We start from the raw sequence: 26519 nt of genomic DNA, 5'->3' as shown, positions 1-26519 counted from the left end.
TTAATTCACAGGAGTTGATAAACATAGTTTCATCTTCTCAACTTGTCTTTTATAATGTATTTGCGGCCAGTTCAACATATACTTAAACTGGCAGCAAACACAAGTACAAATTGTTCCCTTTGCTCTTTATTTTTACTTCCTCTCTAAAGTTTATATATTTATGTGTGTATATTACTATTTTCTAAAGTAAATTATTGTTTTGGGAACCACATTTCCTTTATTTTGAAATTTCATTACGGAAGTAATATTTCTGCTCGTTCATTCAAACTTTTCCAAAGCACGTGCGAGTCATTTAAAAGCGTTGACCTGTAGCTTTAACAGGAGGGGGGCGTGTCCGCGTAGGGCAGCCCCTTGTATTTAAATATACAGTAGTTCAGGGAGGCTTCTTTCGTCGGATGTTTTTTTCGTCCTGTGAAACGAGCCTAGCGGGACGTGGGGGAGTACATCCGTCGGTAATGCTCCTCACTCAGGACTATATATAACATTTGAATGACATCGTCCAGCTAGAGAGACGCTTTCAACGCTAAAAGACGAGCGGAGAGAGAACTGCTCGTTTGCAAGAAATATGGACTTGCAAATACTGGATCACAGACTCCGGGTCACCAGCATATCCAAGAACGGGCTGGTCAATTACACTCACCCTCTAATAAAACTGATATTTCTCCGCAACAGGACGCGGTAAGTAGGCTTCCTGCTCTGGCCAGGTGGTTGTGAATCAGTCTGGTAATCCAGTTCGGATACATGCAGCGCCTGCTCATTCACTGGGTGGCCGAGCTATTGTTGGGTTGTTTGTCTGTGCATGCCTCACTCTGCAGCTACGGTAGGGATGATGAACTGCAGTCCATGAAGCTGTTGACTTCAGGGAAGTGTACTTTCTCACATGGGTGCAAACTGGGAGAAAAACTTGCAATTGTTGAATATTAACATTAGCCTACTCACTTTTGTACTTTAGTTTTCAGTAAAACATTTATGTGACTGCATCCTGCTTCATCTGTAGGTGTGATCTGAAGGTTAGCAAAAAAAAGTTGGGTTTTTTTTTGGTATCTCCAACACAAACTTGACCTTTTTGACTCCTAACCCACATCCATTTTTTAAGTTGTTTACATCTCATGATTTCAGATAATCCCTGGAAATCCAGATGTTATGTAATTGTCTAGTTCTCTGGCTGCCCCACATGTGCATGGATAGAGGAAGAGCTCTACATCCACTGCTCTGTCACTAAGCTGATAACATGCAAACAAAAATAAGGAACATGTATCATCACACTGTTGTCACAAATCTACTGCTTGCTGTCGAAATTTCACACTGTTGTAAAATATCTTACAGCATTCATACCCCTAGAACCTTCTCACTTTTTATGTTATAGCCACAATTTTTTAATGTATTACAGGGGTCTCAAACTCCAGTCCTCGAGGGCCGCAGTCCTGCAACTTTTAGATGTGCCTCTGCTGCACCACACCTGAAAAGAATGTTTAGGTCATTAGCAAGGTTGGGAGAACTGATCTACACAAAGAGGAGGTAATTAAGCCATTTCCTTCCAGTGTTTTGTACCTGTGGCACACCTAAAAACTGCAGGACTGCGGCCCTCGAGGACTGGAGTTTGAGACCCTGAAAACAGACCACCATATAGTTGCAGAAGTGTGACGTGGAAGAACATGTTGCATATTTTCCTATTTCCTGTAAGCTGCAAAATGGAGTGTGCATTTGTCATCTCAGCTGCCCTGAGTCAGTATTTTGCTTTTACATCTATGGGCTATGAGCTTTTTCAGATTTTCCTATCAGAAATGTTTGCACATTTGTTTTTGCAAAATAAGTCGGGTCAGTAAGTGTGAAAATTAATTTTTTTCTTGTTCTACAAATGTGCTGTTGGATGTAGGTCTGGACTTTGACTGGGACAGTCTTGCATATGAATGGACATGTCTTGATAGCTTTGCAATCGATCAAAACTCTTTTTATTATTATTATTTTCAGATGATGCACAGAAAAGTCCGCAGTGAGATTTTCAAAACTAGCTTCATGTCCCAACGCTTCTTTAACCATCTAAACATCTTTGCCACTCATGTGCCTGATGGTTGTAAGCCTGTCACAATAACGCATTTTGCTTAGCAACAATTTGTCCCAGAAGTTATTGCAATAAACAATAATATTGGTGTTTGAGTGAAAAAATGGTAATGGGATAACAATGCAAGTACACCCTTGCATTATTATGCAAAGTGTTCATTAAAGTCTATTAGAACTTTAATTTCTAATGAAGATTTAACACTGGAATTGAAAGATATTTTAAATATCCAAAATAAATAAATAAAACAACCGAAACAATAAATAAAATGGTTACTGAAGTCTCTGTAAACAAAATTGCTGTTCAAAAAGAGGCTTGAGACCAGCCTCTTGTCTTTGTCTTGAGACTGAAGGCTTTTGTCTTTGGTAGATAGAAACGGAGAGAGACTCAAGAAAAACAATCCACTATGCAAATTTAAATTATAGAGGTTGTTTTAATTTATCGTGATTAATTGATGTATTGCTTATTACGACATATGCTTTAAATTAAAATGTAAAGCACATGAACTTGTACTGTGAGACACTTCTTTCTGTATCTGTTCATACCTTGTTGTCTCCTGCCAGTTGAGTCATTGTGTTGAGCAATAAACTAAGTTTTAACATGTCTGCAAGAAATAAACTTGCCAAAAAGGCATTATCTGGTTACCAAGAATTATGACATACCTTTCTGCTTTCTGAAGTTTTCTCTGGCTGTATGATGAATAGAGTAATGCAGTGCTGCCCCTACCTCACTACGTCAGCTGGCTGAAATACACCTTTTCAAATGAATAAGAACAGCATTTTTGGGTGCTAGGATTTTCTTTTTCAAATGCAAAGAATATGCACAATTAAAGTGTTGCTATTAACTTAGACAGTGCTGTACATTTCTACAGAATTTTACAGCATAAATGCTATGATATAAAAAAAAAAGGTTATTTTAGGACCATGCTAAATGCATTGGCCCAGAACTAACCAGTAAAATCATTCATGCCTACTTCCGTAGATCTCCACAGGCCTCTATTTTGTTCTTCTCTCGCTTTCTTAACATATTGTGTGTACTTTGATGTTACATCATCACACTTCTATGGTTTATGTGTTTTGCCTTGCTTTTCCTGTTCTTATTGTGTACTTTTAGTTTTTCCTCTCCTAAAAGGGAGGAGTGTTGGAGAAAGTTGAGCAAAAACAAGCCTGGTTTGGCTTGAATGGCTTTCTCCCCTCTGCTCCTTTCAGACCTTCCTCTAGTCATTAAAGAACACCTCCCTGGCCTGAACACAGTGGCTTTGACAGCAGTTCTGAGAGGAATTTTAATGAGTGGATCTCTTACAGCATTGCAAATTGCATATTATTACATCGTAGATCTTCCTTAAACATCCATTACAAGAGGAGTTTTGGCACGGACTGAGGATTAAACTAGCTATGTTTACTCTGCCACTAATATTTTAAAAAATATGAATAATGGATCTAATCCATTCACAAAGTCTGACAAAGCATTCATTATGCATTCTTTGATTGTAGTCTTACATTGTACTTTTAGGTGGGGATATTATCACAGCCCAGTATGTTGGTGTTTCTGCATTGTGGATGTAGCCCTGCAGGCGCTACACTGTTCTCCTTTCTTCTGTTCAGCTGTTAAATAACAAGAGCATGGCTTGGAACAATGCTTCAACTGAGCCAGAAACCCAGTTTTTCACATTTCTGCTTCAGTGATCTTCTAAAGTTGAGGCTCTCACTCCACTTTATGTTCTCACTGCCCAACTCTAATCAAGGCTACATTCTTATTCATTCTTTTGTATGAATTAGACATAAGCCAGAGTTTTCTCCGGTTCAACATATCAGTGAGTAACCCCTCCCAACTGTTGCTGTACACACTGCCCATCAGCAGGCTTAAAGACCGATCCCAAACCTGTCCACTTGTTAAGTTTGATTTTCTGAATGTATTGATGGTAAAAACAATTAACATTTCTTCCAATTACCAATTGCAAATTATTACTAAACTTATTTAATAACAGTGTAAACAAGAAGTTTGGATATGCTGCAGAAAAGACACTTTTTTTGTCTGATATTGAAGCTGCAGCATTTAACTTTTATAAAAATGTTCCTGGTCAGAAATAGCCAGTAAGAGCCAGAGGAGGGTCTGGCTCTTACTGGCTATCGTCACATTCATGTACGTGCTGCTCACACTCTTCCCCCTGTACAGTGTGAAATCAGAAATCTCAAGATTTCTGATTTTGCTGCTAATGACGGAGAAACCACCTAATGTTAGGAAAGCTATTTATCTGCGGTTATCAACGGATTAATAGTTTTTCCCTTTCCCTCTGCTGTGCCACAGCTCCTCCTCCACACCGTAACCTCACATCAATGCTCAGACTAGTTAGCATAGCCAGCAATGACAACGGATAAATAGCTTTTCTTGTAATATTAGGTTGTTTCTCCTCCATTAGCACAGTTGAAGCAAACCAGCAACCTTGAGGTTGTTCGTGCCGTGTGAGTAGCGCTTACACGAATGTGTTTGACATTACTCAGTCATTTCTTCTGACTCTGGTTGTTTCTGACCAGGAGCGATACATTTCTGGAGATGGCAGTAGGACCACAGGGAAGAAGCAGAGGAGCTCAGTTTTTATTTTATGTTTTTTCTCCACAGACTACCTGTCTCATATTATATTGTCAGTTTTAGCAAAAATGCACAAAAAAAAATAAAAAAATGTAAAAGTTATTTGCTGCTCAGATTCCTATTTTGTCCTTGTTCCCGTTTTAGGTCAGTTAAAATTAAATAATGAGCAAGGAGGAGAACTTTTCTTTTTGCTTTCTTCAAAGTCAGACATTTACATACACTAAGATCGCCATTTCTTTAAAAACATTGTAATTCCAGGTGATGATGCAATGGCTTTGTTAGCTTCTGATTTTAAGGCAACACCTCAAACGCATTTCCTTGTGGTGTGACTTTATATAAAAAAAATATAGACCTTAACCAAACTACGCAAAAGAATGTAAAATGTTAAAGTATAGAAGTTAAGAGAACTTTGCCATCGTCTGATGATATGTTGGCTAAGTTTTATTTCTTATATTTTGCATCAGTTTTCTCCTCTCATCATGTTTTCTCAGCTGGAATGTCAGTTGTAACCCCCCCACCAACACAACCAGCCGCCCTCGGCCAACAACTCTACCACCACCCGTTGCTTCGTGCGGCTGGATCAAAGTCCAGAGTCTTGTGTGCTTTGGTTTTCATCTCCTCTCTGTCTCTACCTGTTGCTTTCTTCGTCTCTTTAGGTTATTTTCCTTCCTGCATCAGAGGAAGGAGCTTATTTTTCCAGCCCATTAGCACTAGCAATCACGCTGGGGCGGTGTATTGGAGTGCTCTGCTAACATTAGAGCTCCACAACACTTGAAACAGGCTGTGCCTCATCACAGATCCTCCATGTTTCTTCGTTTACCGAGCCTTATTTTCTCCTTGAAACTAAAATTGTCTTCCAGAAGACTATCTCTTGGAGATCCGTTACAAAACTTACAGTCTGGTTCTGGTCCTTCTCAGTATAAGGTGCTGTGAAATATTTGTCCTCTTACAAATTACCTTTTGTTCTTTCTTCTCTTGTCACACTTTAAATGTTTCAGACAAAGATAACAAGGGTTTATACAAATACAAAAGGCAATTTTCAAGGCTGCAGACCTGCTTCTGTTAAGTTCAGTATTTATAATTCAACATGAAAAAAGAGACTGGGTAAAAATGGCATCGATGAGAGTCACTAAGCCAAAAAAAAGCTCACTGTTGGAGAAGTGAGTGGTGTCTGTGGCTCATCAAGTTCACAGAGGGCACACAGTGTGGTGGGAGGTCTGGTATCAAACAAAGAATGAATATGCCTTATGTCAACGTGAACTCTTCAAAATGCCTAGGCATATTAAACTAAGTTTTTGTGAACTCTCTTACTTCACCAGACGCACGGAAAACTTTTTTCAAGCCTCAGGCCTAAATCCTAAAGAAAACCTGAGGGGTGAACTAAATTCAGGAGAGAACTGAGAATTCTGTATGATGACTCTAGACGAATTATCAAAGATCCCTTTCTCTTCATATGATGCATGATCAAACAGTTGCAGGTTCAATATTCTGTTAACGGACAAATCTATATTTTTACAGATTTGCTATCAAAAACTAATACTAATTTTAAGTAATTGCAATCTTTTGAAGCAATGAAGAGGATTGCAGTCAGCAAAAGTTGTAAGGTCTTTAATTTTGCTGTGTTCACCTTTGTATTTGGTAATAAATGGATGCCTCTCTTATCTATCTAATCTGTACTTTGCAAACAGGAAATCAAACAGATGTGGTTCCTTCATGTTGCTTGACAACAAAAAGTGAACATATTGCTTTTACTTCACTTGTTTCACTTGCTCATGCAGGGTTGTTGCACCTGCAGGAAACTGCAAGCTGCGGAAGGTGAAGGTTCATCAGGAAGCGAGAAGGTCTTTCTAACACAATGGGCTGGCAGAGCCTGCTAGCACAGCTGGCAGTTACTGTTACAGTGTTTTCTCTTTGTGTCTTTCCCTCTTTGTCTCTCAGTGGTGTTATTGTCCAATCCCATGGCAGGGATTGGTTTTTGCTGAGTCAGGAGCTTTTGCTCTTGCACTCTGGCGTCAGCTCTAATAGCTTTTGCAGACTGATCTGCTGAGGAGGAAGGTGTATCCTCAGAGGGATACAATGAAGCAGGAAAATGTGATACTTCCTGTGGATGAAATGTCTGCCCTACAGATGTGACTTTTCATTCACAAATTAAAAGCCTTGCTTAACTTGGTAACTTGCATTTTTGTATTGTTATAGTAGCAAACAATTTCTCCTAGCCACTCTTAAAAATAGGAGAACTTTTGCATAAGTTCTGAACAGCTTAAACATGACCCATGTGGTCTTTTGTTTCCAGTGGTTTGGGTAATGTGGGCTTCTTTGGCAATCTCATAAATGCTAAATTAGCTTAGATTTTAGGCTTAGTTTTATAGGTCAAATCAAAACTTAGAACTATTTTTCTTGAACTGTTTTCAGCAGTTTGTTTTGCTAAGTCTAGGGCCCTGTTTATGCAGAGACTGGATTAGGTGTGTCCGCAAATATTTCTCGTCATTTAGGCTGTGTGTCCACAGGACTCTGGGATGCACGGCATAACGGTTATATCTAACTCTCTAGTTTGTCATGCTCATTTTATTAATTCTGATCTTTTTTACCTTCCTTCTCTATTCCAGATGCAAGTTTTTTAGCCTGACCGAAACACCTGAGAACTACACAGTTGTCCTTGATGAAGAAGGATTTAAAGGTAAAATAGTAATGCACAAACATGTAAAGGCAATTTAGAATTTCATCTTGATTCACAGGCTGGGCTGGGAAAGCAAACTGGACTACCTGCAGAAAATCCATCAATCTTCTATCTCCTTAGCATTGCTAAGGCCAGTAGCACACAAACAGAGACATTTGTCATATTAATTTAAGTGACAAGATGAATGTTTGGCTTTCTGCCCAGAACATTTTGTACGTCACTAGAACCTCAAGTGCAGAACTTGGGCCTCATGGGTTTCTCCTTAAGCAAAATTTGTATTTGATGGGCAAATAAGAACAATCTTTCTGCCCAATATCTTTTGTCATGAGCAAAGATGGGTTCTTGATGTTCCTGATATTCCTGAAAAGGTTTGGCAAGAATTTGTGTCTGAGTAAAAACTAACACAAAAAGTAAAGAGAAGGAATGTGTTACCTATTCCTAAAGCTCCCTCTTTTTTCTTAAAAGGATAACAGTTTTCTGCCTGAAGGAACGCTGAGATCAAGCACATCAGGGAGTTCAGTCCACTTTTTTCTCAGTTTCTGAGTGATGCTTTCTCTCAGTATTTTACCTCAAAGTGTATGATGGCACTTTTTTGGAGATGTGATTGATTGACAAATAGATGTTTTGTTTACTGTAGATTAACAGATTCGTCATTGCCGTACCCGCTGATGCAGATGTTGAAGGCATCCATTGCCTTCAGGGTTTTCTTGTTCTGAGTGCCTATTTTAGAAGCTAAGAGTTGGTGTATTGAGAAACCACAAGGGGCTGTCTGTGAAAAATTATGCCAACTGGAGCAAAGGCTCTTTGAAGGGGAGGAAAGAAAAAGGAGCATTCACAGTCAGTTGATGTTTGGTAATGTTTTTAGTAAGGTTGACCCTTTACTGAAGCTTCCTGGTTGACCAGCAGTATCAAATTAAACCAAGCAATTGTTTATTTCCTACCATTTCCAAAGACATATTTAATTCTCCCCACTACTGTAAAAATATGGTGGTCCAAATTTACAGAAAACAAGACTTTCTAACATTTTTTAAGTGATACAGAATATTCTTATGTAGTGCTCTATTAATCACTATGTAAATGTATTTGCTTTTTAAAATGTCTTAATTTTACATAATGTCTCTGTACCTGCCCTAAGAAGTTATCTTGATCTTGTATTTTCTTTGTATGTTTTACTTCATGTTTCCTTAGTAGACATATTTCAATTATGGCTTTCCAGCTTTGGAATCTTAGGAATTTACATTATTAAGATTTGCCTTCAAATATCCTCTTAATGACCTATTAACATGTCTGAATAGATAATAAATACTGCATACTGGTACTTGGTCTCAGTTTACAGCCTTCCTGACTGATGTTGGCACTGTGACCTGTCTTGAGCATGATATATTCTTGTGCTGCTTTTGTGATATAAATAGTGGGAGTTCTTTAGCTCTCTGGCCTAAGGGGAAAGATGGAAGATAGCATTTCTGTTAGGATGGTAAAAACAGGAAATAGTAACTTTAAACTGCCTGATAATTTAGGACCTCAAGAAAGTAGAAAATAAATTGCATAAAATCTAAATGAGCTGACTTTATTGAGCTTTAGCATGAAATCCTACATGCCTGCATTAAGGACTAACATCCTCCATATATAGTGCCCCTATTGTACCTCATTGCCTATTTCTGTTGTTGACATTGATAAACTGACTTTTATAGATGAAATTCTAGCACTTTGTTGTAGATTTCACACAGTGTAGTCCAGAGGTAGATGTGTCTTGAATGATCATTAAAGGCTGTGGCACAAAGTTTATCAACAGAATAAAGTATTAGTAAAAGCTTGTAGTACAAAATCAAAGCTTTAATTATTAACCAATTTATTAAATTGAATCAGGAAATGCTGGAAAGTAAGAAATGTTCACTGGATTTTCTGTATTTGAATCCAAATAGAAAGTACACATCAACTCTCGCTAAGTTAATGTTAAAGCAGGCTGTTGCGGCAGGCTTCTCTTGAGTCGCCTCCTGCTGGACACATGAAAGAATGCACGTATGAGACACTTGTACATTGCTGTTGTTATTCAGTACAATAAGGCTATTTCCATGTATCATAGGGTATGTTCAAAAGCTTAAATTTTTATCTTGATTTGCCATGTGGATGATCATGGACAGAAGGCCATGTTGTTCACGGTTCGACACAGATCACTCTTTCTTCCCTTGACATTTGACAGAGCTGGCGCCCTCGGAGCACCTCCAGGTCGAGAGCTCCATCTGGCTGCCCCTCAATGTTGCTTCCAACGGCAACGCCTCCAGCAGCTCCCAGGCTGTCGGTGTGACAAAGATTGCCAAGTCGGTCATCGCTCCGCTTGCCCAGCAGCACGTTTCCGTCTTCATGCTCTCCACATATCAGACTGACTTCATCCTGGTGAGCGTCCTCTTAAAAACATTTGCAGAAATCTGTTGAATTTCTTCCTACCCTTGAGAAGCTTTTAGTCCCCATGGTCTGAACCCCATCAGACAAAATAGGCCACCATGTCTGCATCTTGAGCTAAAGTCATTTCTGACAGAGCTGACAGCATCGGAAAATTGGTTGATGTATTACATGTCAAGAAGTAAATGAGCAAAAATGTTTAACAACATGCCAAACCACTGCGTCAGCAGGAATATTAATGGTTTACTTGCCGACTGAACTGTTTAAAGACTGCATTCTTTGGGCTTTAAAACATGTCATCTAAATATATGCAAATGTAACATTACATTTACATACACACCCCTGTTAAAATGCCAGAACTTTGTGATCTTAGATAAAAGAAGCCATGCTAAATCAATTTAAAAAGCAAATAATGTGACATTCATCCTATTCACATACAACTAAATCTGTATGTAAAAGCCACCTGCTTTTACATACTCTGCACACCTTTAACTAATACATTGTTGAAGTACCTTTTGATTTTATTTCAGCATTCAGGTTTTTTTTTGGTTTTTTGTGGATAGTCTTTCAGTATTCCACATCTTTGTAATATTTGCCCTTTATCTTGCAAGATCTATACATATATATATTTTATCTCTGAATTGGCTCTATATATGCCTTGACTCGCAGTGATGCCAACATCTATTCATTTTCAACTTTCTAACTGAAACCTGATGGTTTGGGGTAAAAAATTATTAACATTTTGAAGCATTAACAGTTTAATCCGCCTTGATTTAAAGATAAAATAAAGTAACCATAGATCTTGACACACAACAATTAAAAAAAGCCCAGAAAGTTTTTGATCAAAAATATCTGTTTAAATGTCTGTACACTTATGCAGAAGGTTGTTTTTTCAAATTCTCACTTTTTCAATGTCTCTTCTAAACAGCTCATATTTGTAGTTAAGTCGTGGAGAATAAAAATAGCTGTAATATTAACAGGGGTGTGTAGACTTTTAGGAGCTCCTGTATTCAACACAGTTTTAAAATGTTACATACAGTACAGTGTTTCAGTTTGTTCCCAATATTTGTTTTGCAGGTTAGAGAGAAAGACCTGTCAGTTGTCATCAATACGTTGAATGAGGAGTTCAACATTTTTAAGGAGGTGGAAGGAGAGTACGTGTCTGTGGGTTGCCAGGACTTTACCAATGGCCTCTTGAAGAACGCCAAAGAAGGTTTCAGCATGAATTTTCTTAACTTTCAAACATTCATCAGACTTGCCTGAGGGACTCCAACTCTAACCTAGAGCAGAAAAAGTGTTAAAAATCTAAAACTTGTTTGCTCACATTTTATTTAGTTAAAAATAGAGAATATATTTTTCTTTCCAATGATAAAACCAAATAAAGAAGTAGCATGCATTGTAATACAATTAAAAAGTAGCAGGAAAAGATTAGGGTTTCTATAGCAGCATATTTGTGAAAGTAAAATCATACTTTTGACTTAAAAAGAATAAATTAAAAAATATGTTGGAGATTTCCTACTTAATTTCTCTAAAAATGCTTTATTTCTTAGCCCCGTTTTTGACTTATACTGTATTTCTAATCAAGTGGTTTTCAACAGCCACACTCAAATGTTTTTTTTTACTGGTTCTGTGGAAACTTGTAGCTTCTTTTGTTTGACCAAACCAGTTTCATCTACACTGCCACAACTTGCATGTAGTTTTAGACAGCTTGTTATCTTTGCTTTTAATTTGGTACAAGATGAGATTCTTCTACATAAATCATTCTTCACAAAGTAGTTATGGCTTGTTCAAACATCACTTTCATCTGTTTTACAAACTTTTACTATATATAGATAATCGGTATATTTAATCATTGATCTATTGTAAGCCTATTTCAAGATATTCCTACAAATTTGTACATTTCACTTCTCCACTTTTTCTGTTAAGCTAAAAAAAGAACTAAGTGCAAGACTGTGTGGTTAGTAAAATTTAATGATCAAGCTAAGATCTGGTGATGATGGCCATCCCAGTTTAAAGGATTTAGATCTGTATTCAGCAGGACAGTAGAGAATTTAGATGGACATCACTAGAAGAACAGAATCAACAAAGTCTGCTTTAGGTTGCATACAGAGTAGTTATTCTGCACTAAATGGTGGCATCCTTTACAGGAAGCTATTATTATGTAATCCTAAAGTTCAGAATATCCTGAAAGGTTCATTCTTACACAATCTCCTACGTCTTTGCATCTCCATGGCATCCTGGCATTTTAACGCCTCTTTGGATCAACTGACTTTTTAAACTGAATGTAAACGGTCTCATAAATACGTCAGAGGGCGTCGGTTGTGTCCACATGTTGTCAGTGTGGACTTTTAGTTCAGCAGAGGAAATCAAGGTTTGTCTGAGATTTATTTATGGGTTCTAGAGCAAATGATTGATTACAGAAACGAGCTGTGGGGTGTGCTAAGTGAAGTAACTCAAGTACTATGGGAGAAGAACAAAGAAATAACATTGAATGCTTTGCTACATTTATGTCTATTATTATTATTATTATTATTATTATTAATAATTATTTCATGAATCTGGATTATACTGTAAGTGGGATTAAATTTTGGGCAGCAAAATTCTGCACAATAATGCATAGGACAGTCTGCTTTAATTTGATGGTCATCAGCATTATGAACTGATGTGCTTTTTAAATCAGTTGTCGGATTTATCAATACCCAGATGTTTAAAAGCTGAGATTGGCCCAGTGAGGCCCACAAATGATGCCCATTGTAACACTTGTGCCAACTGATAATGCAAACTCTTAAATTTGTTTATCCCAAGTCATTCACATTTGTGAAGTGGAATAATACATGTAACTCTAGTTTCTCTTTTTACCACGTAGACAACACTGGTACAGCATTTTCAACCAGACGATTTATACATAATGCTAAAATTAAGCTGCAAAAGATTATAGAGGGTTAGGAATTAGATGGAAAATATCAACTGAGTCTTTGACCTGATAATTAATGTTCAGTATTTTTGTTGTGGGATTAAAAATATTAGTTGAGTTTTTTTGTTGAAATGAAATGTTATGGGTCTTTCCTTCTTTTTAGATTCCAGTTGTGGACTTGATCCTTACAGAAAAAAAATATGTGTTTTTCTTTGGCTTAAATTAGTTTATTAAGAGATTAAATTGACTTCATCCTTTTCCTCAACCAAACACCAGCACATCCAAATTTTAAGGCGTTGTTGTGTTTGCTGTTCCTCCAGCCGTCCAGCCCACAGTTCACCCAGTGCTGATCCCACAGAACCAGTTCTGCGTCATGTCTCTGGACCCGGACACGCTGCCGTCCATCGCCACCACGCTCATCGATGTCCTGTTTTATTCCAACAGGTGAGATCAAATTACATTACAGTACTGCACTGAAGCACAAGATGGCAGCACACAATCTCATTTCATTATTCGCTCAAACCATGTGAAATGACACCAGGTTGCTTTTGTATAGGTTTTGCACTCTGATTGCATTGCTGTAATTATTTGTTAAAACTGATAATCAAATGTGGGAAACTGAAAATAGACGAAGCATTTTTTTTTCAAAATTCTTATTTTTGTCTTATATTATCTTTTTACTTTTTAAAAAACTTTTTCATTAGCTGAAAGCTGAAGTCATCAAAATGACGGAAATAAACACTTGAATTCTCAAAAGAATGAACCTATTTAGTATGAGAATTACTTTCTAAAACAAATGTATTTTTCATTAATAGTTGCATCTAGAGATATACACATGTATAGCTAAATAAAATGTAAAATGAATATTTTTGCTGCCATTTGTTTTTGTCATTCTGAATGCGTTTTTGTGTTTAGTCCTAAGGAAGAAAGCGAATCGTCTACGGGTCAGGACTTGGAATGTATCAAGTTCTTCTCCTTCTCCCTCATTGATGGATACATCTCATTAGTGATGGACACTGAGGCTCAGAGACGGTAAGGATTCACTCACCGTATAGACATGTTTGCTACCATTAAAACAAATAAATGACACCCTGTTAGAAAACTTATTCAGAAATTAATTTGTTTGTAATTTTGTGGTCCTAACATGCCCAGTCTTCATGTTATTATATTGAACTATTATCAGTTGTTCTAGAGTATACATATTTGATCATTGTTTCTTAGCTTATAGTAAAGCAATATCATTTTGTTCCAGGTTTCCTGCTGACCTCCTGTTCACCAGCTCCTCCGGGGAGCTCTGGCGGATGGTCCGTATAGGTGGTCAACCGCTGGGTTTTGGTGAGGCAATCTGCTTTACCTTTTTTCTGATTTTGACAGAACAATAACCACTTTAACGTCAAGTTTGAAGTGGTCTGTATATCCATTTACTTTACACTAGAGCTTAAATAAGCAATAAAAATAACATTTCTCTATTTAAATATTTTACCAGTACAACCTTTGTAAGACTCATCTTATAACTTTCAACATTATTGAAAAGATTTTATCAAGCAAAATGATAAAAATGAACAAATATCAACATAGTACTAAAAAGCTGTCACAGGAATTGAACACAATGGAAAAAAAACAACCTATTTATTGGTTAATGTGTATAAATGCAGTGCATTTGATATTATTATTATTCCCGAATAACCATGAAAATGTGATGCATGTTGTTGTTTCCTGTTCAAGTCTTAACTGTTAAAAGGGACATATCATACAAAATTAACATTATGCACATGCTTGTACTTCCATCTGGATCTTTAATGCTTCTACAAACAGTCCAAGCGTTAAAAAAACATCCACACATCTAGCAATAAATAATTTTTTTTTGGTTCCTGGAAACTAGCTGTTTTACCATTGTATGTGCTGGAAAATGCAAATATTTTGATGTTGACTTGCCAATCAGAAACCACTTTAATCGTTGTGCAGGAGTCTCCACTTCTTCTACATGAGAAATAAAAGTTTGTTCATTGGAAAGATAAACTCATACTGGTTGGTTTTAAAATTTAAATTTCTGAATCAACTTTTCTCACCATTCAACCACATCACATCTGCCTGTGCATTCTGTGGCTGCACTAACTCTATGTTCATACAGGAAATCTTGATCTCAATTCTGAATTTTTGCTAAAATCTGATTTTTGGACTTTTTTGGGGGGGATTTTGTTCTTCCCACTAATTAAATGTGACCACAATGAGACTTCTGTGTAAATGGCTTGCATCCTCAGATTGCCCCACATGCACAAAAGAAGAACATTGACATGACACAACAGCACATTGTTTAAGAAGGTAATAATTTTTGGAGCCATTTATGGATCAATTTTATTATTTATGCTGCAATGAGTGGTAACAGCACCATTCTAGAAACATAATGACTCGAACGAAGCTAACTAATAGCAGTGACATTTTGTGGAGCATATACTGCAACTTCTGTAGCGAAGTTTGTTTGGATGTTTAGTCAGAGCTGGGAGTGGTCGGTTTCAGTGATACAGACTTCTTTCATGAGTTCATAAGTAATGGCTGGTTTACCAGGACTCTTAATTTTACTGCACAGTAATACAACAACTCTGGATTAATATATTTTCTATATTTTAGCAAATAATTTTCTGGTACTGATTAACATTCTGGACAGAACCAGCATTTGATCCAGACATATATTTTATACTGTGAAAAGTTAGAAGTGAACGTCCAAAAGGTGCCCTCATACAAAATATGTTCATTTCCTGATATCTAGTAGGTAAATTCCAGCTTTTGTTTTTGACTGTGCTTTCTACAGAAAGCAGGGTGGTTGTTTCCCTTGAAACGGAACTGTGAAGACTAACATAAACATTTTCAAAATTAAAAAAAAGCAAAGAAATTCACAGAAAACGCCAGCATTTTTTTATGTGCATTTGTATTGATTTAGAATTACAAAAATGAGCGAACGGAACAAGATCTTGGAGTGAAGACTGTTGAATATTTTGAAGAAACCATGATCTGCTGTGCAGATTTGTATAGAACTGGATCTCCTCTCCTCCTGAACATCCTTATTACTAATATAAAACTGGCTAGAGACAGCTAGAGCTGTCACAACTTAATTTTTTTTCCATGTTTAAAATTCCCTAAAGATCATGCCACTCTGGGCAGTGAGCCATATTGCCCATATTAAGAACTGCCACTGGCAACAACTGTTTTTCAGTTATTTATTTTGCATCAAAGCATCTCTGCTTTTATCTTATTATTGCAGTACTATAATCTATGAACCTATTATCTATAATTATGTGATACTTTTACATTGATGGCATTTCCTCCTTGTGTTTCAGATGAATGTGGCATAGTCGCCCAGATATCTCAGCCCCTGGCAGATGGCGACATTTCTGCCTATTACATCAGCACCTTCAGCTTTGACCATGCTTTGGTGAGTCCAGAAGGTTTCCCTATGACACCTGTAGCGGTAGAAACTAAATGTATTTGGGTAAATAGTTTTTGTAATCTTCACTTATCTCACTTTATTACATACTTCTGGTTTGAGTGAGCATCTTGATAAAAACTAGATTCTGAAAGTTATTTTCTTAAAGATTCAGCTGCTTGGATCTTTTGTCATCTTCCTGAAGACATATGATTCAAACTTAAGGGATTTTTTTGTACGACTAATTCAGTCTTATGACTAGGAGGAAAAATTCTTGCAGCATGTAAAAAATGACCCTAAGTGGAAAATTATGTCTTTACTTAGTCTTTACTCACAGGTTTTACATTGGAGCTTACTCATTCTTTTAATTTCCATGCACTTGAGATATCCTGATTATTCAAAATGTGAAAAACGTCTATTCTGGCATTTTGATCCTTAAGTTTTTGGAATCAGACTTGTGTACCTTCTCAGATTCCCAAGTGGCTTTGTGATTTCCTGACATCATGATTATTGATTTTTATCAGACTTTTTTTTTCTTTTTGTACCCACATTGAAAGGTAATTTCTGCCAACCGGTTCATTTTAAAATGGATTGGGCACATTTATTTTTCCATGGAAACTATCAAAAAAATTAAAATAACATAAAGCTGCATACAAACTTTTGGGACGAATAGCCAATAAAATGTATCTTTTTAACTTTTTCTTGATTATTACCGTTCTCTTCCTTGCTATTTGCAATCTTACATGTCAATAAAGTGCAAAACATTTGTGTAGTGAGGCTCTACTTTCCATTGCAATACCATCCATCCATCCATTTTCTTCCGCTTTATCCGGGGTCGGGTCGCAGGGGTAGCAGCTTCAGAAGGGAGGCCCAGACTTCCCTCTCCCCAGCCACTTGTTCTAGCTCCTCCGGGGGAATCCCGAGGCGTTCCCAGGCCAGCCGAGAGACATAGTCCCTCCAGCGTGTCCTGGGTCTTCCCCGGGGCCTCCTCCCGGTGGGACGTGCCCGGAACACCTCACCAGGGAGGCGTCCAGGAGGCATCCTGACCAGATGCCCGAGCCACCTCAACTGGCTCCTCTCGATGTGAAGGAGCAGCGGCTCTATTCTGAGTCTCTCCCGGATGACTGACCTTCTCACCCTATCTCTAAGGGAGAGCCCAGACATCCTACGGAGAAAACGCATTTCGGCCTCTTGTATCCGCGATCTCGTTCTTTCGGTCATGACCCAAAGCTCATGACCATAGATGAGAGTGGGAACGTAAATTGAGAGCCTCACTTTCTAACTCGGCTCTCTTTTCACCACGACAGACTAGTACAGTGCCTGCTTCACGGCAGACGCTGCGCCAATCCGCCTGTCGATCTCACGCTCCCTTCTTCCCTCATTCGTGAACAAGAACCCGAGATACTTGAACTCCTCCACTTGGGGCAGGACACCCCCCACCCCCAACTCGCAGAAGGCACTCTACCCTTTTCCTGCTCAAGACCATGGCCTCGGATTTGGAGGCACTGATCCTCATCCCGGCCGCTTCACACTCGGCTGCGAACCACTCCAGCGAGAGCTGCAGATCACGACCTGATGAAGCCAACAGGACCACGTCATCCGCAAAAAGCAGAGATGCGATCCTAAGGCCCCCAAAACGGATGCCCTCAACACCTTGGCTGTGTCTAGAAATTCTGTCCATGAAAGTAATCTTGTTTCCAGTGAGAGTTGGACTCTCACCGGAAAAGAGCCCGACTTACTGCCGGCAATGCGGTCATACAGGGACCTGACAGCCCGTATCAAAGGGCCCAGTACCCCATACTCCCGGAGAACCCCCCACAGGGCTCCCCGAGGGACACGGTCGATCGCCTTCTCCCAAGTCCACAAAACACATGTAGACCTGTTGGGCAAACTCCCATGCACCCTCCAGGACCCTGCTGAGGGTGTAGAGCTGGTCCAGTGTTCCACGACCAGGACGAAAACCACACTGCTCTTCCTGAATCCGAGGTTCAACTATCCGATGGACCCTCCTCTCCAGGACCCCTGAATAGACCTTGCCAGGGAGGCTTAAGAGTGTGACCACCCTGTAATTGAAGCACACCCTCCGGTCCCCCTTTTTGAACAGGGGGACCACCACCCCAGTCTGCCAATCCAGGGGAACTGCCCCCGATGTCCTTGCAATATTGCAGAGTCGCGTCAGCCAACACAACCCTACAACATCCAGAGACTTAAGGAACCCCGGGCGAATCTCATCCACCCCCAGGGCCCTGCCACCGAGGAGCTTTACCATTGCAATACCCTTACAGAAAAGAAGATGCATATGATCAGCTGTTGGGTGTCAATCAGGCTGACAAACCTGGACACTGCATTTTATTTCCATTTTCCTTGTAAAAATGTTCAACATCCGTCAGGTTGTGTGTGAATCAACGGTCCCTTTTCAAACCCAACCACAAATTCTCTGTCAGACTGAGAGCTGGGCTTTGACTTGGCCAGTTCCACAGTTTCCATCTTGTTGTCTTCAAACCATTTCTGTATTGTTTTAGCTGGAAGCCGTAGGTTGTTCTGCTGAAACATAAATGCTTTTTTAGTAGTACTCTTCCATATGGAAACAAATTGTCCTCCAGGATGGCCCTACAGTAAGTTTTGCTGAATTCATTACACCTTCTTTCTTTACAAGTCTTCCAGGGCCTACTTTTTATCTAAGCTCAAACTAAGGCAAAATTAACCTTCTGAGAATTTTTTTAGAGACCCAGATTTGGTTTCTACATGGTCATAAATATAAAATTAGATTCCAGAATCCTCTAAAATGGGTGCATGTTTATAGCAAAATCCCAAATTCTATACCTGATATGGCTGCCATCTAGAATTTAAAGAGGCCCATGTGGTTTTTCAAGAGGGGGATGTCTAAAGGAGTATCTATGCTAATTTTGGTGCATGTATCACCATTTGAAAGACTCTACTAAAGTATTGCATTATCTGCTGCACTACACAGTACCAGGCTTCCACTACCAGTCTTCACAGTGTGGATGGTGTGTTTGTGGTGATGTACAATGTTTGGTGTCTGCCAAACTTAGCATCTTGGACAAATCAAACAAAATGACGTTCTTCCACCCAACCATGGAGTCTCCCACATGCCTTTTGGCAAACCTTATTCAAGCCTCCCTCAGGAAACTCCTTCATCTCAGTCATAGTTACTAGACACTCAGTTAGTGTGGACAGCCTGATGTGGGCAGATTTACACATGAGCCGCAAGTCTTGATGCTTGATTTGAACTGAATTCCAGGGAATGGTCAGTTCCTTAAGAGAATTGCTTGTTTCCATTGCTTAACTTATACTTTTCACTAACCTTCACTTTGTTTTACTTAGGGAGTTCTTTATTTTTCATGTTGTAATGGTAGCCAGGAATATTAATTAACCAGTGAATGGACATTCCAGACACAGGTGTCTTTATATGACAGTTACTTGAGACTCAGTCACTGCACTCAGGTGATCTCCATTCCACTCATTGTGAGATTACTAGCACCTATTGGCTAAACCTTTATTGACTTATCTGAGTCACTTTAAGGAGGGTGAATATTTACACAACCACTTGTTTTATATTACATATTTTTAATTGTCATTATTATATAGAAATCAGTTTTCATTTTGAAATAAAAGTTTTTTGGTATTTAATCTGTCATAAAAAGCCAAGTTTTATTGATCAGGATTGATTTGTTAAAGCAATTAAAAGGGTAAAATAGTTTTTTGGGGTTTTTTTCTTCATAGAAATAGAAAAAAAAAATTGGGCCCCTGTCAATTACAAAATTAATTATATTGTGTTTTTTAAATTGTTTTTATGAGTAAAAAATAAATGTTGCCACTCCCAGACCAAAACACACACATTCATATTTGCCCTGAACACCCCCCTGGATCTGCATGAACTGGTTCGTTCCTGCTTGGAGCGCTTGACGGTGTTCAGCAGCAGTCAGTACAAGACAAGAACCATGAAAATTAATAAAGTCAGGTTTTCAAAGGGAGAGATAGAAAAAAGAAGAGTGTCAATATGTAGCCCAGTCTTTCTCCAAGAGAGGTGGTTAGACTGTGTGAGATTGTCAACCATTTAGCATAGTTAGCTTTGCTACAGACTATTGTTTGCCTTCATTTCACTAGCATTTAAAGAACTAGGGGAAAAAGAATCTACCAACATATTCATATATTTAACTTGTACCTGTACCTTTTACCAGTTAACAACAGGTGAGTCAGTCAGCAGCAGCTCTAACCCCCATATCAGAATAATCCCTCCCCCTGTCCCACTGAAAACGGTGAGCAATACTGTGTTCAGTGACAAGTTAGTCAGCATCATTCCAGGGAATCTGTGTGGATTTTTAATGTCTCACTGCTCTTTTTACAATTACACAACAAAACAATATATATTAGTGACAGAAATTCAAACCATCTTTATGAAGTTATAATAAAAAGCAGATTCTTGTCAGTCCAGATAGTCCTGCCTTAGCTTGCATTTATGGGATGGGATGGGTCAGGAGGGTCATGTCCCCCCCGACCCTAAGTGAAATTAAAGCTGCAGTATGTAACTTTTATTAACAAACAGTACATATTTGTTAAGCCTGTCAATATGTTGAGAGATTATCTGAGAATAATTTAATTCCTCTGCCTTCTCCCAGTGCTCTCTAGAAACAACAATCAGAGGCAGGAGGTGGGTTTTAGCGCTGTCGATCACAATCTTTAGACGTCAGTAGTAAGTCAGGGAGGAGCTGAAGGAGATTATTCTTTTCACAGATAATCTGTCTCATAACAAACTGTCAAGACAGAAAAGCAAGGCAGTTGCATGCCTTTAAAATTGTGATGCTGTTTATGGGTCAAATAGACTCAAGAAATTGTAACAGCAGGGAGGGGGGCCCAATTAAATTTTTTGTCATGGGGCCCAAGTTTCCTGGCAGTGCCACTGGCTATAGGAAATCCTTTCTGCTTACACACATCACTATCTACTATTAATATTTAAGCAAAATTGGACAATATAAGTTACAACAGCATTGTATTTCACTCTGGGATTAATACATATTCTTGAATTGAATTGGATCACATCAAGACTTCCAGTCTAATGAAAAAAAATGTACAGCTTGTTGTCACTGCTTTCCACTTGTAATTTTTTTTTTTTTCTGAAGTTAAATTGGTGGACTTGAAATTGTTTGGAAATTTGCTTTCTTATCTTCCCAGATTGCTGGGCAGCATAGTTGCTCCTCTAAGGTGTTTTCTTTAGTCTTTCCATCTTAGTATTAATACACTTGCAGCAAAACTGCCTAAAATCCTGCTTTTGTAACCATTACTTACTTCCTGTGAGACTACAGCAAATGTAGTCTCACTTGCTGCTGATCAGTCAATTATACACATTTGATCAGCTCAAAGAAAAAAGTGATTTTGATGCATTAATTGATTACTTCAATTTTATGTTAAACATTTTCCATAGTTGAAGGTACTTTAGCACATTTTTTTTGGTTCTGGCCAAAATTACATATTTTTGGTCTCATCTTTCAGTGGTTTTCATCTGTGTTTAAAATTATTGTCACACATTGAACAGCTTTGTTTGGGTGCTCCAACACCCTGGAGAATCTGGATCGTAACTTATGTACACTGCTCAAAAAAATAAAGGGAACACTTAAACAGGTGTTTAACACTTAAAGTGTTCCCTTTATTTTTTTGAGCAGTATATTACTCTAGCTCTTTGTATGATGATTGCAAAGCAAAGAGGTGTATTCTGAAACTGTGGAAGTCCGATTTAGTCCTCAAGTTTTAGACCTGATTAACTGAACTTATAAGTATCCTACATGTGGAAAGATTGGGATACAAACTTTCTGATACACTCTGAAGTTTTCTAGAATAAAATGTTGGATTATGTGACGGACTAATGATGCTCCCTTTACTCAACCACTTTACTCAAGTGTCTTCCAGATAAGATGGACAGTTGAGCAAATAACACAGTTGTGAAATCTGTCCCAGCCTTTTATTTAACTTAGACTTAGACTTAGACTGACTTTATTGTCATTTTGCATGCACAGGGTGAATACAGAACGAAATTTCGTTGCATACGGCTCAGGACAATGTTTTGAGCTTTCAATGTTGTGAGGTTACTCCAGAATAAAATAAAATACAGTATAAAATATGAATATAAATATAAATATAGAATATAAAGTGCAGTAATGGCAGTAAAATATAAGTTATTTAGCTCTGTACATGTATAAGTATTTATTAGTTATTTTATTATCATTTTTATTTATTTGCTTGTGTAACATTGACACTTTTTTTGTTTTGTTTTTTTGTTTCTTTTGTTTTGTCATTTTTTGTTGTTCTGTTGTCTCAGGTGCTTATTGTCTTTGTGTCCTTTAATATAATTTTATTTGAAAATCTTCATAGTATTAAAAATATATATATATATACTGTATATATATATTTTCCATAGTTTAATCAGCAATGCCCAACTGTTTAGTCAGTGTCGTCTCCTATGTCAAATGATGAATGCTAATCACATGTAAATCTGGTGAGGTTGGGCGTTTGCGTGTTTTTATGTCTATGTCATGACTCTTAATGTTCCACCCAATGAATGTTTTAGTTTGTAACTCCTTTCCGTGCCTCGCAGCATGTCATAGAATTACATTGTGTAATCATAATCGTTCCTTAACCTTGAAAAAAACCACAAATGGGCTCTAATAATAGTGAACCTGCCGACGTGCATAGGAAATCATTTTTTAAAAGTTCTACCACTTTTTTAAAAGTTCTACCACTTTTACACTTCTGAAAAAGTGTAAAAGTCTCCAAAATGACTAGTTTTGGAGAAACTCCTAAGTAGGAGTAGGAGTAGGAATACTTTACTCTGCTTTACCTACTCCTAGAGTAGGTAAAGCAGAGATAATCTTCCATGATGATGGAGGCAGAAGAAACGGGTAACTTCCCGAGGTCAACTTTATAAAAAAAAAACACAAAAAAAACCTATTTCAAAAATAAAATATCTCCCTTTAATCAATATTAATATTACCACTGTTCACTTCTGGTGTCATCTTCCTAATGAACCTATATACATGGCAGTGTCTTATTTTTTTGGTAAAATGACGCATAACATTTTTTGTAAATTGAAAGAATAGAAAATAACTGGAAATGAGATAAAAAACACTCGGGACAAATGCAACGACCAAATGATTAAAGGCATTCCTAACTGATTGCAAAACCAAACCTTCGTCACTGCAGCTATGGGAGGTTACTACCTGGCCTCTAATATAGCAAATTATAATTATTTAGTATTTATTTAGGTTAAATAAATTCACTTAATCTAGCTGAATCTTTATATTGGCAATTCACAAATATTTTGTTTCATTGCATTGGTCTGTTTTTGTATTTCTATCCATGTGCAACCTGTGAAGACTGGCTAATTATAACCTATACCCATTTGCTTGTCCTGTTATGTTCCTGCTGCTTAACCTGTCCATATATTATGTCATCTCTTTATTAAGAAAATTCTCTTTTATGCTTTTCATGATCTTTTATTTCAGTACTTTCTGTTTTAGTTAGCTTTCAAACCCACTTTTCCCTTTTTTTTCAGTGGGACAAGGTTCTGATAAAACCTAAAAGCTTTTATAGCAGACCAAAAAGGGGTTTGATGGAACAAGTGGTTTATAATGTATTTTTAACTCTTATGAGCATGTGTATTCTTCGCATAACTATGTTTCTAATAAAAATATAGGTAAAGTAAATAAAAGTTCTGTAACTTTTCTTTTCCAGGTGCCCGAAGAAGACATCGTGAGTGTGACGGACATGCTCCACCACCACAGGAATGAACCATCCACCACTTGACTCGTCGTGTCCTCCCCTCCTTGGTCAGTTCTTCTTGGACAGCGGTATCAGGAAAGGATGTTAACTGTGCCTAGATCCTCACTGCATCGCCAACAGTATTAACAACTACGACTTTGCCATTAAAACCAGGAGCGCTTCTTTATGACTTCTCTAAAGCTCGTCTGTGACGCTTCTTGTCTTAGCTAAGCTAGAAAAGATTTGCAGACAGCCCCACCAAACCCCAGGGGGCCTTGAAGGACACACATGATGCACATGATGGAGACAACAGCGCACTTATACAATTCAAATCAGAAATTCAGGCATGAACAGGTAAGATAGACTCTTTGTATTTATGCAAGATCCTATGATCTATGTCTGGTATAAAGTCAAAGTATTCTACAGGACTTCCTCATGTGGCAAACACAGACTACATAGTCTTCCTTTTATATGTACAGCTTGAATAATGAGACTAATGCTGGGTTCTTTTGCTTAATTAGGAGAAAATGCATAGTATTTTTCCCCGTTACATAAAAGGCATGTACATGCACTTTGGAAGGTCCATAAGTAGCAGATAGGAAAAATTTGCAAAGTCATCCAAAGTGTTCTCTGTTAAAGATCTCTCTAATTGAAATTGGATGTTTATGCCTTGTGGTTGCAATCAGCCCATTAATAGTAACTGACACAGCCATTAAAACATATTTCTGTAGGTAATTAATTGTAGTTTACTCATTTCCTGGAAGCTGAGCATCAAAAATCATCCCTTACCTTTTTAAAATGCAAACATGACAAGAAGATTGTGGGAGAATGTCATACTATTCCAAGCCTTCTCAGCAACCTTCGAACAAGGAAAGACTTGAAAATGTTATAGCTATAAGCTGTAATTCCAGAATTGGTTTCATAATTTAGCTCCTCAACAAGTACAAGTATGTGGATATCAGGTTTCTAACTCCATAGCTAAAATATGTGAGAAGTAACCTGTTAATTATTTTTCATCTAAGAGTATTATGAGAGTTCTTTAACACAAGTTGTAGCTCATTTTCCTTTGATAAGAATGAGGAGTGTGAAATTCTTTTTTATAATGAGTCAGCATTTTTAAACAACAATGTCATGGTCAATAACACTATGTCTTAGTTTTTGCTACTTGCACAATAAACCTATGACTAATAAATTTCAATCGGAAGTTGTTTTTTTTTTTGGTACAACTACGTTTTCTACCATTTCTGAAGTGTTCTGTAAACCTTTGTAACTTTTGTGCTGCTTTCTTCATTCAATAAAAACAGATTATAAAAAAAAATCTTATTTTTGTCACTGTAAAATGAAATTATTTTGTACATTGTAGGCCAAGAGCATTGTTGAAATGTTAAGTACCTCATGACATCAAGGTATTTAGTCATTTAGGCTTTTTTAAAAAGGGAACTAATATGGTGATTAAAACATTATTGATGGATTTCTCATCACTGTATCTTTAAAAGGAAGTTTTGAAGTCACTGTCAACAATGTTATTCCTTCACATCTAAGAACATGGATTCAGGTATAAAAGTCTGTCTTAAAGGAGGACAAGTTCAGTAAATCTTTGCACCTAGATATTCAGTATAAGGCTCACATTAGTGACAGCGCTGAAATGGCTATTAGTATAAAAAAAACAAGGCACCTGAGACGGCCGGACCTTAGGAAACAAAGCATTTTCAGAACTAAAAACTCAAGCTATTTGGCTTCACCGCTGGGTTCAAAGAACGGTTAGTTTTGGATGAAAAATAAGGTGTTGGTTGTTTTTGTCATTTTTCTTCATTTTTAATCTAAAGACTCTAAAGTTGTATATTTAAATGTCAGATAAAGAGTTAATTTATAAAAACTGAGATGAAAAGGAACCAGAGCATATCCTTGGTACATCGTGAAGGTGGACCACAAGATCAGAAATCACAGATAAGAGATTATTTGTTTTCCTTGTTCTCATCAAATAAGTCACTTTTTCTGATCTGATGTGTAAGCATTCATATGGAATGCTTACACATCATGTTTTATGTGCATAAAAATGAAAATAACATGGATGTCATTGTGAATCTTGGAATCTAGTTGTGAAACTCCGGATACAGTAAGAATGACTTGCATTGTTATGGTATCCTAGGTTGCTAAAAGAAAAATCATAAAGGAAAAGAAAAACGTTTTTGGGATTGAAATTGAACAATACCTTCAAATTAATTCCCGAGTCTTTAAAATTCTAAAACAAGCCGTTATCTGTCATGACGTAAGTGTCTAAAAAAATGTCAATGGAATCTTATTGAATGACTGAGTAGATTCTGTGTGGGTGTTGTCTTCTATAAATGCAATATAGGTCACTATTGTCACTGAAGAGCAACACCTTGAGTTAATGAAGTCACTTGCTACCATCATTATGGACTCTAAGTTCAATGGATGTCTCATGCACTATGGTAAGTACTTTTAACTATAACTAAAAAATTGTTTTCAGAGTATCTAATAACTTCTTTTTAGTAAGTATAATTTAATAGATTAGCTTTTGTGGCTTTTCCTTTGGTTTTGTGCTTTTGCAACTTTTTGTAGTTGTTGGTATCTTCTCATTAATGTCTCCGTTTGATAATTGAGCATGACTTTTGTTGTTACTTACTGGAAGAGCAGTTAGATTAAAAGTTCAGGAGTTTTATGA

General features: G+C 37.5%; 1 protein-coding gene across 1 annotated transcript; it reads left to right on the top strand.

Annotated features, from left to right (window-relative positions):
- The first annotated feature begins 368 nt into the window (after nucleotides 1–368).
- Nucleotides 369–25143, top strand: castor1 (cytosolic arginine sensor for mTORC1 subunit 1). The gene is made up of 9 exons (XM_032579149.1): nucleotides 369–678; nucleotides 7255–7325; nucleotides 9526–9719; nucleotides 10803–10938; nucleotides 12960–13083; nucleotides 13555–13671; nucleotides 13892–13974; nucleotides 15975–16069; nucleotides 23807–25143. Exons 1-9 carry the CDS (start codon nucleotides 566–568, stop codon nucleotides 23876–23878), a joined length of 1005 nt encoding a protein of 334 aa, XP_032435040.1. The 5' UTR covers nucleotides 369–565; the 3' UTR covers nucleotides 23879–25143.
- Nucleotides 25144–26519: the final 1376 nt, after the last annotated feature.

The sequence above is a fragment of the Xiphophorus hellerii genome, chromosome 12 (genome assembly GCF_003331165.1).
Source record: "Xiphophorus hellerii strain 12219 chromosome 12, Xiphophorus_hellerii-4.1, whole genome shotgun sequence".
Classification (NCBI taxonomy): domain Eukaryota; kingdom Metazoa; phylum Chordata; class Actinopteri; order Cyprinodontiformes; family Poeciliidae; genus Xiphophorus; species Xiphophorus hellerii.
This window is presented reverse-complemented; position numbering and strand designations above follow the sequence as displayed.

What these genes read in the sequence shown, in the direction of transcription:
- castor1 (XM_032579149.1), top strand. Translation starts at nt 566, where the DNA reads ATGGACTTGCAAATACTGGATCACAGACTCCGGGTCACCAGCATATCC. An exon ending in TGGTCAACCGCTGGGTTTTG is followed by an intron (nt 13,975 to 15,974) that starts GTGAGGCAATCT and finishes CTTGTGTTTCAG; the next exon opens with ATGAATGTGGCATAGTCGCC. An exon ending in TCAGCTTTGACCATGCTTTG is followed by an intron (nt 16,070 to 23,806) that starts GTGAGTCCAGAA and finishes TTTCTTTTCCAG; the next exon opens with GTGCCCGAAGAAGACATCGT.